The 17,584-nt window shown below is 35.7% G+C and overlaps 1 protein-coding gene across 1 annotated transcript in view; it reads left to right on the forward strand.

Moving 5' to 3' along the window:
- The window catches only part of GRM7 (glutamate metabotropic receptor 7), a 910,314-nt gene that overhangs the window by 458,733 nt on the left and 433,997 nt on the right, over positions 1 to 17,584 (forward strand). The window contains exons 3-4 of the mRNA XM_037134730.2: positions 6,082 to 6,223; positions 15,782 to 15,936. Coding sequence (XP_036990625.2) covers positions 6,082 to 6,223; positions 15,782 to 15,936 — 297 coding nt within the window. The remainder of the gene's footprint in view (positions 1 to 6,081; positions 6,224 to 15,781; positions 15,937 to 17,584) is intronic.

A 17,584-nucleotide genomic window follows, 5' to 3' on the forward strand; every position in this document is an offset into this window, starting at 1 on the left:
TGGGTAGGTAGGTAGATGTGTGTGTGTGTGTGTGTGTGTGTGTATAAATTATTTCAAAAATTTTATTTTGAAATAATTTTAGATTTACAGATGAGTTGCAAAAATAGAATTCCCATATACCCCTCTCCTAGTTACCACAAGTGTAAATACCTTAAACAAGCAGTGTACATTTATAAAAACTGAAAAATTAATAATGAAAAAAGACCATTAACTACAAAATTTATTCATATGTTACCAGTTTTATACAAATGTCCTCTTTTCTGTCCCATGATTCAGTTCCGATTTTAGAGTCTCAATCTTTTATCTGATGATCTTGAGAGTTTTGAGGATCACAAATCATGTATTTTATAGAATGTCCCTCAATTAGGATTTTTCTGATATTTTCTCATGATTAGATGTGGGTTGTAGATTCAGGAGGAAATAAACACACATGGAGTACCCTTATCTTCACATCATATGGGCTCATGAAATCAACATGACTTACCACTAGTGCTGTTAACTCAGTGATTCAGTTAAAGTAGTGTCTGCCAGATAGAACTCTCAACTGTTAAGTTACTCCTTTTTTTTTTTTATCACATTCTTTTGAAGCAAGTCACTATGTCCCCTCCCCTACATCAAGGGGAGGGGAATTAATCCCCATCTCTTCAAAGGAAGAGTATCAAAGAAGTTGTAGGCATATGTTAAAACCACCAAAGTAACTAGTAAATATTTTGGGGAAGATAAATATTCAGTGTTTTTTGACAGTTTCCTATATTAATTTCAGCATTCATCAGTGGATCTTTTGTGCAGCAATTATTATTATAATGTTCTAATGGTGATATGCCATTTTTCTCTTTCCTTCTACATTTATTATTTGAGATTTTTCTGTAAGTAACATTCATTCCTTTTCTCTTATTTGTCTTGTCATTTAGTTGTATCAGTATGGGTTCATAGGTATATGTTGTAGTCTTCGAAAAATCATTCAATACCATGGTTATTGAATTTGTTGTTCATATTGTCTGAGCTTTGTTCATTGGGTTCTCTTTCAGGTGGTTCCTCTGTCCTTTGACAGTATATATATAAATAATGTCCAACCTGAAATGTTGGACATATATATAATGTCCACATATATATAATGTGTGTGTGTGTGTGTGTGTGTGTACTTCTTGCTTCCTGACACTGAAGTCTCATCTTTTGTGTCAGGCCCTACCCCAGCCTTAAATTAAATCATTTCTTTAAAGGGGTCTGTTTTTTGGTTTTGGTCGAAAAGTGATATTTCAAAATCAACATCCAGCTCTAGGCACTAGGTGTGTTGGGTGCTACGGGGTGCCATTCCTTCTAGACTTTCCCAGTGGATATGCTGGGATATGTCTGTATCTATACTAACTCTTGTATACAAGCCCCTCCATGAGTTTACACTGATATTTCTAACTCTAGAACTACATGGTTCATCCTAGCCTTATTCTTTTGCTTATGTATAGTTCTTTCTCTAACAGTGAGAAACTTGGCTCTCATTATCTACAACTTATTTACTGTTTTGCTCAAATATGGAAGGCAGATCCAGAAATGCTAACTCATATCCCTGTGAAAAATTTACAGATCAAAGCACTATTTTATGTATATTGCTTTTTGTCATTAGTCTTGCTTAGAGTTTTAAGTCAAACATTATTTTTCAAGTTGTTTATGTCGACTCCTTTATTACTCATCTCCTTTAGTGAAATTTCCTCATATGTTTGTGATACAGTTAGATATTAACACAGTCTGCATTTTAATCTAGAATCCTGTTATACGCTGATTGATTTATTTTTAATTTGCAAAGAGAGAAGTTGAATTATTGTGGTGTATTCTCAAGGTCTTGATAAGTATATGGAGTCATGAGTCTACCAGCACAGTGTCGTCAGAACATTTCCACAACCCAAATTCCCCTTGTGTGATTCCCTTTAGTCAGGCCCTCCTGTTACCGAACAAGAGGTCCGAGGGAGGGGCAATACAATATTCCGCCCACCTAGGGATGCCGAAAACTGCTATACAACAGGGGCCCCTCCCAAAAACAAAATACTAATATCTACTGGGCTCTTCTGTCCGCCACCAATTGGAAAGACATCTCTCAATGCCAGAGATTTGTGAAAAGGAATCAAAATGTTTATTTAATGCTATTCAGGCCTAACGCCTCCACTAAAATAGCAAAGTCCTTTAGGGTATACACCTACACCCAAACAGCTCCCTTCTCCCACTGTCCCAACTCCGAGTACCGTAAATCAGGAAAAGAGCACACATCCGTGTTGCAGGCTGCTGGCACCATCAGCTGTGTCACCGTGCAGGCAGGATCTCTAGTTAATCCAAAGTACTGTGGTACCCTCTCATGGTCCACTGGCACGAGTTCTTTGTACCCAGTTCCAGTCAAAGTCTCTCTTGCTTTCCAGGCCACACGGCCAAATGGGGCATCCCAAAGCCGCGTGGGCCTCTTCTACCAAAGCTGCAGGGGGTCGCACTCCACCACAAGCATGTGGCTTTCTTCTTCACCTGGCTGCAGGGATCTCCATTTTGCCCCAAACGGCGTGGTTTTCCCTTTCACCTGGGCAGTTATCACCTCATGTCCTGGAGCCCATCTTTTCCAAGCTCTCACGCAGGCCCTTCTCACTCTGGAGCGCAGACCCTAGTTCCATCCTGAGTCCCAGCCACTCCCTTCTCCTTGGCTCCAAACTTGGCCACAGCTATTTAACATTATCTATGAAACCAGTTAAGGGTTATAGATATGTTAAATAATCATTCCAGAGGTTAGCTGCAAAACTATTGCTACGCAAAACAGTTCTCAATGGCCCTGTTCCATTGTCCCTTCCCCCTATAGGGGGGTGTTTGAGGACATCCTATATGTCTCTCCAATATTCTTATACACTTTGAATTCTGGACACCATTCCAAATTCTTTTTTTGGGCCCCCCCCTTGGCTGCACCCTGTATCACTCCTTTCTCTCCCAACCCCTGACATCCATTCCTCTGCTTTCTATACCTATGGTTTTGTTTCTGGGTTATTTTTTTTCTTAGAATGTCATATAAATAAAATACTAAAATATGCAGTCTTTTTTAATTTGATTTCTTGCATTTGTCAGAATGAATTTAGCATTTACTCATGTTCTTCTACAAATCAGTGATTCCTTTTGTTGCTGATGAGTATTCTATTGTGTAGCTGTGCCGTAGTTTATTTATCTATTCACCTCTTGATAGATGACTTAGCTGTTTCCAGTTTTAATGATTATTAATAAAATTGCTGTAAACACTTGTCTGTATGAACATAAATTTTCAATGCACTTGGATAAATACCTAGAATTAGAGTTTCTGCTTGCTATGTTAATTCTATATTTAACATTTTTTGAATGTCAAAGTGTTTTCTAAGATGGCTGTGCATTCCCATCAGCAATGAATAAGCACTTCTATTTGTCTGCATCTTCCCCAGCATTTGGTATTGTTAGCTTTGGAAAAATCAAAACACTACTTCACAGGTATATAAAGATATATCTTTGTATTTTAATTAGCATTTTCCTATTGACTGATATTGAGCATCTTTTTATATATTTACTTCATTAGATATATAATCCATCCCCCCCCCAGTCTCTGGCTTCTGTTTTTATTTCCTTAATACTTTTTTTATAGAACAGAAGTTTTAGATTTTTATAAAATCCAGTTTATCAATTTTATATTTATGGATTGTTCTTTTGTTGTCATAGCCAAAAACTCATTGCCAAACCTAAAATTATACAGATTTTCAATTTCTAAAAGTTTTCTAGTTTCAAACTTTACAGCGAGGTCTATCATCTACTTGGAGTCATTTTTGAATAAGGTATGAGAAATCATGTCAAGTCATTATTTCTGTTTATGGATATCCAATTGTTTCAGTATCCTTTACGGAAAAGACCACCCTCTCTCCGCTGATTTCCTGTATTCCTTTGCCAACAACAGTTGGCTCTATTTATGTTGGTCTATTTCTGAACCTTTTTTCTATTCCGTTGATCTATAATTATCCATCATTTTACCAATCTCATACTGTCTTGATTATGGTAACTTGATAGTAAATTTCATCTTGGTTAATTTCTCTAGTTTTTTTCTTTTTTTAGAGTTATTTAGATTACTCTGGTTTCTTTTGCTTTTCTGTATAAATGTTAGAACTAGCTGTTGAAATATTTTTTAAAAGCTTGAGATTTTGATTATGATTACATTGGATCTATAGATAAAATTGGAAAGAATTTATTTAAATTTTTTTTAGAATTTTGTTTCATCATGATTTAGACTTTTCAACATATAGGTCCTAGACATATTTTGTTAGACTTATAAATAAGCACTATATTTTGGGTGACATTGTCATTGACATTGTTTTTAGTATATAGGCATAGGATTAACTTCTGTATTTTGATACCCCACAGCCTTTCCTAAATCACTTTTTAGTTCCAAGACATTTGGGGCAGTTTCTTAAGGGGGATTTCTACAAGAACAATTCTGTTATGTGTAAGTAGGGACACTTTTATTTTTTTATTCTGAAATCTGTGTGCTTTTTCTTTCATTTTTCCCCAATTCCCTGAAAAGAATATCCAGTGGAATGTTTATAGGAGTGGTAAAAAAAGGACAATTTTGATTTGCGATTTCTCACTATTATGATGTTTATTGTAATGTTTTTATAGATGCCTATTATTAGGCCAAGAAATTTCTCCTCTAATCCAAGTTTTATAGTTTTTATCATAATGTATATAGAATTTTGTTAAGTGCTTTTTCAGCATGTATTGAGATGATTATGTATTTCTAAAATTTATTCTGATAATATGCAAATTATGATTGATTTTTGAATAATGAGTCAGCCTTACATTCCTTTGATGAAATCCACCTGTTTATGATACATTATCCTTTTTTATATAGTGCTGTATTTGTTTTGGGGGGTATTTGATTTGGGGGATATTTTTGAAAGTATGGTCATGAATAATATATCTTTGTATATTTTTATAATACCTATCTGACTTGGGTATTAGGGTAATACCCAGACCTTATGAAATGAATTTTTTCTCTCCTTTTCTCTTCTGAAAGTGATTGCGGCATTATATTTTATTTATTACTTGGTAGAATTCATCATTCAAATCATCTGAGCCTGGATATTTTATTTATGAAAGTTTTTTTTAAACTGAGAATTTGGTAGTTTAATATATATAAGACTAGTTGGGTTTTCTATTCTTCATTCAGTTTTGGTAGCTGGTATCTTTCAAGGAATTCTTCCACTTAATTTAAGTTGTTGAATTTGTTAGTGTAAAGTTATTTATACTATTTTTCTCTTATTTCTTGAAATAGATGCTTAAGTTGCTTAGTAAATGGCTTCATATTTCACTGTCTTAAAATTCATGATGTGAATTAATATTATAACAGCTCTGAGAAATTTGAAGGAAACTAAATTTTTAATCTCCTTATCTTCTAGCATAAAATAAGTAATACTATCTTATGAAATTTTAATAATGAAATAAAAACACATATAAAACAACTGTGGCTTGGGTATCATATAGTACATGGTAGATAAAAACTTGTGACTATGATTTATGATTTATAATAGTTGTGAGTGGTGTTTTTGTCACTGTTTTATTTGATTTATGTCATTAGCTCTAAGCTTTATAAGTTGGGGTGGGTATGAAGGAAACATAATAAAATCCTGGAATGCAAACTCTAGAAGTCACAGAGATAAATATGAGTTTTACCTCTTCCTTCTATTATTATTATAGTTTATTTATTATTGCTTTATTATAGTGTGTTGCATTCATTTTAAACACTTCCCACCCACTTCGTCTACTTCAACCTACCTCCAGAATCAATGATTGATATCCATGGGAATAATTAGCGATTTACAAGTACATTATAAAGAGAATGAGGCTGCGCCACACCACAGAAGGTGCGCCAAATATGAGCAATAAGTCTGGACTCAGCATAATGTCTTAAGCCTTCCTTATTCAGTGATATCACCAAGAAAGTGCTGTGCACTCAGAATTCAAAATACTCTCCTCCCCAACTGCTCTCCCTGGTTTCCTTAGTATCTTTTTAGGAACTTTATTGACACTTTGCTTTCCTTTCTTAAACAGGTGGGCTCTGCATTGCCCAGTCCGTGAGAATACCCCAGGAGCGCAAAGACAGGACCATTGACTTTGATAGAATTATCAAACAACTCCTGGACACCCCCAACTCCAGGGCCGTCGTGATTTTTGCCAATGATGAGGATATAAAGTAAGGATGACTGGTGAAATTTGTTAATATGCATGTTGCTACTTTGAGAAGTGAAAAGATCAGGATACCAGCAGAGAAAGGGGGAAAGAGAGAGCAAAGAATCAAATCTATAATCACATAATGGCAAAGGGCTCAGGAGTTTTTCTACCCCACACAAGTAATTATAGTGAGCCATAGAAGCTGCAGTATGTTGCTGTCCTCTCCTAGATTTCCTACCTATAAGCAAAGTAATGTATTGTTACTTATGGAAAGAGAAAACCACTAACATTTTATAGTTTCTTTTATTAAAAATATATCCAAATGTAACAGACTTTTATCCAGAGATGGTTCTCCTTAATGTAAATGAAAAAATGTCATAATTCCATAATTCTGGCTGTATCTCTACAGCTTTAGATTCAGTATGTTCAAAAAACATGCAAGTTATAGCTCTACATTCTCAATCTACTTTTTCCTCTCCTTTTCCTTATCTTGATATTTATTGGAGTAAGAAATCTGATTATAGCCCTGGCTGATGTGGCTCAGTTGTTTGGAACATTGTCCCATAAACCAAAGGACTATAGGTTCGATCTCCTGCCCGGGCACATACCTAGGTGGTGGGTTCAGTGTGAGAAGCAACTGGTGGATGTTTCTCACATCAATGTCTCTCTCTCCCTCCCTTCCCCTCTCTCTAAAAATCAATAAGCATTATGTCCTCAAGTGAGGATAAAATTTTTTTTATTGTAAACTTGTTTCTTTTTGCTCGTTTGTTACTTGCTTGGCCAAGGCACTTAGAGCTAACCATAAAAATGTTTCTAGAACATAAATAACCCCTGCTTTCTTTTCTGACCAGGGCTGCCCTTGACCAGAACACTTTTTCTTCCTTCCTCCCCTCCTTCCTTCCTATTTTATTTTTAGAGTTAATAGTAATTATATCTGATAAAAAAAACTCAAAAAATATAAAAAGATTTGGGTGAAAGAAAAATTTCATTCATTCTGTTTCCTAGCTGACTTCTTTCCAAATGAATTGTCTAATTACCACTTTCTTTCATATTCTTCTAAAATAGTCTATAACTTTACATGTGTACATCTTCCTTTGGTCCCTGCTATCCTTTACTTACCATTTTATCTCGGGGTCCCTGAATGTCAGTATCTATACATCTATTATGTGTTAGCAGCCATCCAGAGTTTAATTTTATATCTGTACTATGATTTCTATAACTGCTTCCTTTTGATTGACATTTAAGTTTAATTACAGATATTTGCAATTTTAAATAATACGGCAGTCAACTTCCTTTTTTCACAAATCTGTGTGCACAAATATACACATATATGATGCTATAACATATATGTATGTGAATATATAACAGAAATATAATACAAATGTATAATATACCAATACATTATTTTATATGTATATGTTATATGTACTTAAAAATTCCTAGTAAGAAAGTTTCCAGGACAAAGATATGTTCCTTTTTAAAAAAATATGAGTATTCTCTTATAAAGAGGTTATACAGGTTATACTTGTATTGATATGAAAGAGTTGTGTTGGTTTTACTAAATATTTGTCTTATAATTTAATATACTATATCATTGGATTTGAAGCTTACTCTCTTTTATCAAGGGTAAAGTGTAAAGGTCCAGCCCATTATTCTCTCCAACTTAGATTATTGCATTATCGTCATGGCCAGCCTCCCAGTCTGTGTCTCCCCTCCACGTGTACCCTTCATGCTGCCTCTGAATCCATCCCTGTTGCCAGTCTTAAGCTCTGATCATGGTTGGCAGGGCTGTTTAATGGACAGAGAATTATACCTGAAGTTGGGATACCTGAAGTTTTTATGTTGCTTACATGAGCACTGTCTCACTTTTGCAAGTGTCTTGACCCCTGCCCTGCTTCCCAACTTCTTGAGGCATCAGTTCTCCCATCAACACAATGAAAATACTTTTGAGCTGTTTTTACGGAGATCCTGCCTCATCCCACTCCTGTCTTATTTTAGTCCACACTCCGTCACCTTCTGTACACTGCAGGCATGGGAGCCATTTGTGTTTCCTCCCACCTATATCTCTGGACGTTATCGTCCACCTACCTTGAACACTATTTCTTCCTCACTTCATCAGCCTAATGCCATCTCTACTACTGCTTTCTGAACAATGTTGACTTCTCTGAATAATGAAGCTTTGGTGAATTCTTCATAGTTTATGTCACTGATGTCATTTTACATCATTTTATTGTTTATTTAGTGTTTGTGTTCTCTGATGGACTATAAGCATCATTAGGATAGAGATGATGTCTCTTATTTTTTTATTCCAGCCTGTGCTACATTGATCTTTTAGAACTTCTTCCAATTTATGGCATCTGTTACCAAAATTATTTTTAAATTACAATTTACAGTCAATATTACTTTATGTTACTTTAGAGGGGGATAAAAAGTTGCAGTACTTATATTATCAATCAAGTATTACCCAGCCATTAAAAAGATTATAATCTTACAATTTGTGACAGCATGGAAGGACCTAGAGGGTATCATGGTAAGTGATATGTGACAGAAAAAATACAAATACCGTATGATTTTACTCACATGTGCACTCCAAAGAACAACAAAAAAATGAACAAACAAAATACAAACAGACTCACAGATGCAGAGTATAGACTGATGGTTGTCAGAGGGGAAGGGCTTTGGAGGGCTGGTGAAAATGGTGAGGGGATTAAGAAGTACTAATTGGTAGTTACAAAGTCATTAAGGGGATATAAAGTACAACATAGGGATTATAGTCAGTAATGGTGCCTCTTTTGACTTCCTTTAGTATCCTCAGTCCCTATTACAGTGCTTAGCACATTGGATATGGTCCGTAAATGACATTCAATGGAAGAATAAGATGCCTAATCTAATGCCAACTTTTTAACAATTTAAATATATGCTTGCCTTTCTGAACTCCATGATGCCTTAAAATGTGGTTCCATTTTAACATTTATGCCTTATCTTCACTTGTCCAGTTCTTCACCCAAAATACATGATTCTGGTTTTCCAACGTGTCCTAATCACTACTGCACCATGACCTTTCTTTATTCCATGGTATTTCTTCTCTCCTCTACCTGTTGAAAGTGTATCTGTTCTTCAAGGTTTATTGCATACATGCTCTCCATGGAAACTGTTCCTGATCACCCCTTAAATGTATTATTGATCTCCTGTGTCTGACTTATGCCAACTCTACCGACATGCTTCTTAGTCATCTCATAAACCCTTTTTATACCTACTTCACACATTTGTAAATATATAATACATTGATAAAGTATGGCTTCACATTTATTTTTAAATACATTATACACAGCACACAAAGTTTTACTGAAAATAGCAATGGTAATGAGTTGGTTTTAATACTCTTGATTTTTAGGTAATGTGAGGTGCAATTTGGGATGTAAAAATGTATAAATCCTCTCAATCACTATGGTCATTCTTTTGGTGTTGGAGCTTATTTGTGTCTTTTGAATTTATATTGTGATTCATAGTATTGATAGCAATAATAGCTCAAACACAATAATAGAATTCAATATATATATATATATTTCTTCCAAAGCATAATCTCAAACACGCTGATATCTGAAGAATATTAATGACCTACAATGTTATGTTACTTCTGTTTTCAGGAAATTTATATGGTAGATGGAAATTTTTGAGATTTCTTAGAACATTAATTTCAAATACTTTGTCAGAGAATTGCAGTGAGAAGACATTAGCATCTAGATTTCTGAAACTAGGATGCTAAATCAGTCATAGGTATTAATAATTTGGATTTTAGACAAGAGCGAATTATTTTCTGGGACACTTTAACCTGATTATAAAAATAATATACAGCTAGTTTAAATCCACTGGAAACTGTGGAGAAGTTTTTGCTGTTGCTCTTTAATATAAGGACTCTTAAATTTACCATGCCCTCTGATTATCTAGAAAAATTGAAGGTGAGAGAAAAATCACAAAGTAGGGTTTTAGGGAATCCCTGTGAAATATGCAGTCCTAACACTCACAGATAACCACAAATAAAATTCTAGTTTAGTGTTTGTAATTATTTCTTTTTAAACATATGTAAGTTTTCCCCAGCAGAACATCGATCACATTAAAATTTTTATTTTACATTTTGCAATTCACATTCCACTTTAAAAAAACAAGTATTTTAAAGTGATTTAATTTTATTTATCTCAATAAATAACCCTATAGTTTTACATAAATATGTACGGTAAATGAACACTTTTAGTATTTATGTCAGTTTCTTCTTTCCTTTCTTGTTTCACTTAGTTTCTCACCATCTTTTCATCTTCTTCAGAATTCATTAGCACCTCCTCAATGAATGGCTGTTGTTAATAATAAATTCTTCTTATGTATCTATTTCTATTCATTTAAGCTAAAAAAATTTACATTTCTATCACCTTCTCACCCTCTCTCTGCCTATGGTGTCCATAGTTTTTTGTGGTCTCATATGAATGACACTATACTTTTAACTGCATATATATCCAAATGCAGGAAATTTTCAGCCAGCTTTCATGATATAATAATTGAACAATCTTTTGCAGTTTTTAAATTTAAATTTTCTTTTATAAAAATACCTTGTAGAAATCACCACACTAAGTATATTTTTAATTGCTCTCCATCCATTTTTTGGATGTGCTGTTGCTTAACCAGTTCCCTGTGCTCTGCATTCAGGTTGACCCCAGTAAGGAGCATACAGTTTTGGCAGTACGTTTGCTTATTTCCTTTGGGTAGATCAATACAAACTGTACCTGTAGGTCAACTATAAATCATTGATTGTATGTTATTTTATTAAGATAATAAATCCATATTTTTGAAAATATGACTAAAGCAATGTTGATTCAAAAGATTGCATTCCTGTCCTATTTCTCTAAACTCCTTGAACTCTTTCTCTTTGAGCAACAATTTTAATTTTTTAAGCTATTTAAGGCTTTCTGCATAATGTGCCTATATTATAATTTTTTAATTATTCATTTTAAATATTTATTAATTACTTTGATGTTAGGTAGAATTTGGCTCAATTTGTTCTCTTATTGTCCTAACATCACTGTATCTGATTTCCATTTACTATAAATCAGTGTTTACATGATTGTTTGTACATAAGATAATCTGTGAGTGTCATTACTTTTCTTGGGTACTTCCCTCCTGAAATCTCCACCTTTCTTTATCTTTATATTTTCAGGTTTTTAAAAAATTCTTACAGATAGTTTATTTCCTCATTTTACTGGAGCCCTCCTCCAATAACTTTCTTTTTTTTTAAATTAAATTTATTTTTTTAAATTGATTATGCTGTTACAGTTGTTCTATTCCCCCCTTCATTCCCCTCCACCCTGCCCCCCGCATCCCCACCATTACCCCCCTTTAGTTTATGTCCATGTGTCTCAAGTCCTTTAGGTTCTATATTTCCCATGCTATTCTTGCCCCCCCCCCATCTATTTTCTATCTACTGTCTATGCTACTTATTTTCTATACCTTCTCCCCCCATCTCCTCCTCCCACTCCCCTGTTGCTAACCCTCCTTGAGATCTTCATTTCTATGTTTCCACTCCTGATCTAGCTGTTCTTTTAGTTTGCTTTCGTTTTAGATGTGGTTGTTAATAACTGTGAGCTTGTTGTTCTTTCACTGTTCATGTTTCTTTAACTTCTTTTTCTTAGATAAGTCCCTTTAACATTTCATATAATAAGGGCTTGGTGATGATGAACTCCTTGAATTTGATCTTATCTGAGAAGCTCCTTATCTGTCCTTCCATTCTAAATGAAAGTTTTGCTGGATAGAGCAATCTTGGTTGTAGGTCTTTAGATTTCCTGACTTGGAATATTTCTTTCCAGCCCCTTCTTGCCTGTAAGGTCTCTTTTGAGAAATCTGCTGACAGCCTGATGGGGACTCCTTTGTAGGCGATTGTCCCCTTAGCTCTTGCTGCTTCTAGGATTCTCTCCTTCATTTTAATTTTGGCTAATGTAATTATGATATGCCTTGGTGTGTTTCTTCTTGAGTCCAACTTTTTTGGTACTCTCTGAGCTTCTTGGCTTTCTTGGAAGTCTATTTCCTTTGCCAGATTAGGGAAATTTTCTTTTATTATTTGTTCAAATAATTTTTCCACTGGTGGTTGTGTCTTTCCCCCTTCTGGTACCCCTATAATTCGGATATTGGAGCGTTTAAAGATGTCCTGGAGGTTCCTAAGACTCTCCTCATTTCTTTGAATTCTTGCTCCTTGACTCTTTTCTGTTTGGCCATTATTTGCTTTCTTCTGGTCCACTCCATTGATTTGAGTCCCAGTTTCCTTTTCATCTCTATGGGTTTCCTGTGGATTTCCATTAATTTCCCTTAGTTTAGCCTTCATATGTTTCTCTAATTTGTGGCTATAATCCACCAGATCTGTTAGGATCCTGATGACCAGTGTTTTAAACTGTGCGTCTGAGAGTTTTGCTATTTCTTCGTCGCTTAGATTTATCTCTGGGGCTTTGAGGTCTTCTTGCGACATTTTTGGTCTGTTCTGGCGCTTTAAATGTGAGAAGCGGTGCCTTGGACTCCCAGGTCGCTGGGTTGTGACGCTGTATGTGGGGGCGTGGTCAGAGCGGGGAAATGGTGGCACCCGCTACTGCCGCAAGCCACGGGGACCGCGGGGGGGGGGGGGGGCCCAGTCCAACCGCCCACTCCCTCACCCATCCGCTCGCCCGCAGACAGGCAACCGCAGTCAACATGCAGCACCGCCTCCCCACCGTCTCCTCAGCAGTCGCTCACCCGGTGGGTCGCTCGGTCGCTCACTAGGTCCAATCCTGGGCCTGGAACCCATGTGTCTGGATTCGCGCGTCTGGACTCCGCGCCTGGGTCCGTCTGACCGGAGTCCTTCTGTGCAACCCCTCACGAGACGCCGGTTTCGCCCCTTACCGGTCGGGCTGAAGAATTTGTTGTTAACGGACTTCCGAAAAGTTCAATTTTCCGTGTTCTGGTTGTGTTCTCTGGTGCTAATATTTAGTTGTCCCTAAACTTGGTTGTGTTAGAAGGCACGGCACATCCACCTATACCTCCATCTTGGCGGAAGTCCTCCAATAACTTTCTAATAAAGGGTAAATTGAAGAAAAACATTTTTGTCTTTTATGCCTAAAAATGTTCTTATTCTGCCTCCACACTTAGGAGTTGGGAATGTAAGGTCTGGACTCATATTTATTTTGAAATACATTGTACCTGATACATAAATTACACAGGAAATAGCTATGGTGACTAATGAGTTAGAGAACTAGAAAGTTTCAGGGAGCTTAAAGTTCCAATTTTGGATGGCAAAATCTGTAATATCCACTGATCATGTTAATTCTACTTGTATTGGAATTCCTTATGTGTTGCATATTAGAATTATAAATTATAAAATAATTTTTCTTCAGAATTTGTGAGACATTACTCCACCATTCTCATTTTTTTCCTCTGTGAGAAACACAGAGGGAAAAAATAAGAAATTTTTCTTATTTCTGTGCATGAATCCTTATTTTCTCTTGAAAGGTTTTAAAAATATATTTTATTGATTATGCTATCTTTTGAAAGTTTTTAAGATAGTCTCATTATTTTCAAAAATCTTAAATTTTATGACATGCTTGTGTTTTTTCAAGATTATGCTGGGTGAGTCTTTTTAATATAAAAATGCGTACTTTCAATTTACTCAATTTTTATTTATTAAATCATTTTACTTTATTTTCTCTGCACATTGTTCTGGAAATGTTATTATTTGGATATATGTCTTCTCGAATTCATTCTTTAAAGCATTTATCTTTTTCTGTTTATGTTCTTCCCTTTTGTTTTAGTTTTGCTGTCCTGGAGAAATTTTTTTCATCTTCTAAAACAAATTTAATTACATATTCTTAATAACTAACCTATTTCTTTTTTTTGTTCTGTTTTAAATTTTTTATTGTATTTTTCCATTACCATTTAACCCCCTGATATCCCTCCCCCCTGCAATCATCATATTGTTGTTTATGACTAACCTATTTCTTGGTTTCTATCTTGCTCTTGATCAGAGATATGATAGCTCCCACTTAAGTGCATTTTGGTGGGGGGGATTCATACATTTTCTCTGTCCCACCCACACTGTTTTTCCCTTATTAAAATTTTTTAATTTCTTTTTTACATTGGCAATTTTCCAAAATTATGGGTGATTTCTAGCAGTTCGCATTTGGATAAGATACTAAAAAGTTCTATGCACTGTCAGTTGTGGATAGAACATGTCTCAGTGGACTGGTCAAGTTTTATTAATGAATCTATGTCAGTATCAAGGACTTTTGCGGGGGGAGTAGTTCATATATTTCCAGAAAAGCTGTTTTCTGTCTGAGAGAACACACCATTGGTTTCCAGAATTCTGTAAATTTAATAAAGGGTCTTATCATTTTAATACTTAATGGTAACCTAAACTTCCCCCCCTCACCCTCATCACCCTCATGTTTAATTCATAGTCGTTCACCCACAACCTCCTGCTGTTTGGATATTCACAATATCAGAACCTATATTTTAAATATTTGTTAGAAAATTACCATTTCATATCCTGCATGGGAGAAGGAGAAGAAAACTTATTTTTTGTTGTTGTTTGTTTCTTGGTTTGTTTGTTTGTTTTGCCATTCTATACATAATCTTTCCACTACTCCTACTGAATTTAGCCATATACCTCTCTGGTACTTGGTAGCTCCAAGTCCTGAGAGGCAAGCAAACCACTTCTCCTTTGGTATTACCCACCACTGTGATTTTAGTTGTAGCTTTCTCTGTTCTATAAATGCAGTTACCTCTTATCTATCCTATGTTCTTCCAAAAATATTATTGCAATAACTTTTCCATGAATAAATAGTCTTTTCTTTTTAATTAAACTAGCTCTTTTACAATGGCAAGCACACCTTTGTATCATAAGTAACACAAACACAAGTTTTTGTGTGAAAGTTAAATTCTACAAATAAATGGTATAAATAATGATAATATGAAAATACTTTGTGTATTTGAATATTAGTATTTGAATGCCTAGTCGCCCTTCATACACACATACGCACACATAATTTTACTTATAAACATTGGTTGTATGTTTTTTCAAGCTTACTCTGAAGTTCTGTACATTTTACTTAATAATTTAAAACCCTTCATTTAGACTGACATGTTGCTTTCTCATTCACCAGCAGTGAATGAGAGTGTTTATTTCTCCAGTCCTATGCCAAACTCAAAACACAAAATAAAGCAAACATTTTGGCCAATACAAAGAGTGAATCTGATCTCTTGTTCTAATTCATATATCTGTCCTTTCTAATGAATGTGAATGACCAGCTTATTGATCATTTATAGTTCTCCTTTTATCTGTTGACTTTTAATACTCTTTGTCTATTTTCCTCAAGCTGCTTTGATGATTTTCCTTATTGGTTTACAAAATCTCTTTATATATTAAAGTTACAAGTCCTTTTGGCTTACATTTTTGGCTTTAATTATGTATTCTTTGAGAAATGGTAGCTTGCTTTCCTTCTGCTCGATTCCTAATTTGCATACATTCAACAGCTGTTCTTTGTCATAACATAATTTTTCATGTTTCTTTCTGCAGGCAGATCCTTGCAGCAGCCAAAAGAGCCGACCAAGTGGGTCATTTTCTTTGGGTGGGCTCAGACAGCTGGGGATCCAAAGTAAATCCACTATACCAGCATGAAGATATTGCAGAAGGAGCCATCACCATTCAGCCCAAGCGAGCAACCATAGAAGGTAGGGATTTTGTCAGTTTATGATATGCTAAGACAGTGGCTGGTGCTATGTAGGGTGTTTAAAGCATGTGTCTCTTTGAGGGTTTGACATTGACACAATTTATGCTCTCCTTTAATTTGGAAAGAAAAATTATTTCTAAAAGAAGACACTGCGAAGAAGAAAAACTACTCTGCTGATATCCTGCTTTGTGCTTCTTTTCTGGTGGGCCAGGTCTCCAAACATGCCCTGAAACATGCTTTGCACATTAAAAGCTGCTCTATCCTTTCACTAAAAAAGAGATCAAATATTTGCATTTCTTTCTATTCTGTTTCTGTTCCAATCTAATTAATTATTCTCCCCAGAAGTCTGCACGGTCTGTGAACACCTTCTGAAACAAGGTGGGTTGTGGCTCTGTCACTGTTGCCTTTCTGTGTTATCCAGGGACATAAAGATCCCACAAGTCCCTCATGCATTCACTGGGAAGTTTGGAACTAATTTCATTTCCTGGTACGTGTCTGGAGAAGAGTGCCTATTTTACTCCCTAAACCAATACATTTGCAGAAAGGCACAAGAATATAAGATGTTTTAACTCTCTCCAGTCCTTTTTGTTAAAAAAAAAAAAAACAACTTGAATGTCTATGGTATGCCTTCTTCTTTGCTAAAGCTAGTAAAACAAGATGAGTACCACAATGCTTACCCTCAAAGCTTACAGACCTGAATGTGTCAGAAAGTAGTTGTGATTATATAACATATGCAACACCCTAGCGAAATACAAAATAGATGTCCCAAGGTACAAAGCAGATACTGTGGAAGGTTCTCCAAGGTGCTGATGTTGTGGTTGGGGAAGACTCCTGAGAAGAGGTTAAACATAGAGGGGTGCCTTAGGACTCATCAGAAAGATCATGAAAGAAGCCCCAGCAGAAGCTTCTGAACTAGGAGATAAGACCGGGGGAGTGAAGAAGCACGGTGCATTGGGTAAATGTAAATAATTCATTCTACAGCATGGTCTTGCAATGATAGTCATCCTAAAATTCTTCCAGTTCTTTAAAAATGTTCCCCTTTACAGGATATTGGGAAAACCCTTCCCTCTTCTAGCACATCACATGATACACTATTTGGCTGACTGACTCCTTTCTATCCTTTGGGTGTCAGCTTAGATATTAATTGTCCTTGCAGACATCTGTGATCATTCCCCCCAGCGAAGTCTGAGAAAGGAGCTTTCTATTTCTTTCATAGTATCCTACATATTCACTGCCCTTGTAGTGCCTCTGTACTTGTCTCTCTCCGGAAATGTATCTGTTACAAACCATGGTACCCTTAGCACCTAGATCTTGGCCTGGATATAGCATATTTTTCAGTGGTTGGATGCCTGGGTGGATGGAAGAATCACAGATGACATAAAAACCTGGCATAAAACCTGGTGGCAAAATTGGCCCGAGTTGAGGAATCTTGGAAACTACACTATGGAATTTGTACTTTATTCTGAAATCCTGAGCAGCATCTGTGGATATAAGTGGAGTGTGATCAGAGGGGGTAAGAAGACTCACTCAGGTGTCTGTGTTGGGGAATGACATGTAAGAGTGGAGTGAGACTCTAAGGAAAGCAACAGATTAAAGCATCTCTACTGTGGTCCTCTCTGCCTAAGCTATAGATGCCACACAGACACAAA

The sequence above is a fragment of the Artibeus jamaicensis genome, unplaced genomic scaffold (assembly GCF_021234435.1).
Source record: "Artibeus jamaicensis isolate MK-2021 breed Jamaican fruit bat unplaced genomic scaffold, CSHL_Jam_final contig_519, whole genome shotgun sequence".
In the NCBI taxonomy this organism is placed as follows: Eukaryota; Metazoa; Chordata; class Mammalia; order Chiroptera; family Phyllostomidae; genus Artibeus; species Artibeus jamaicensis.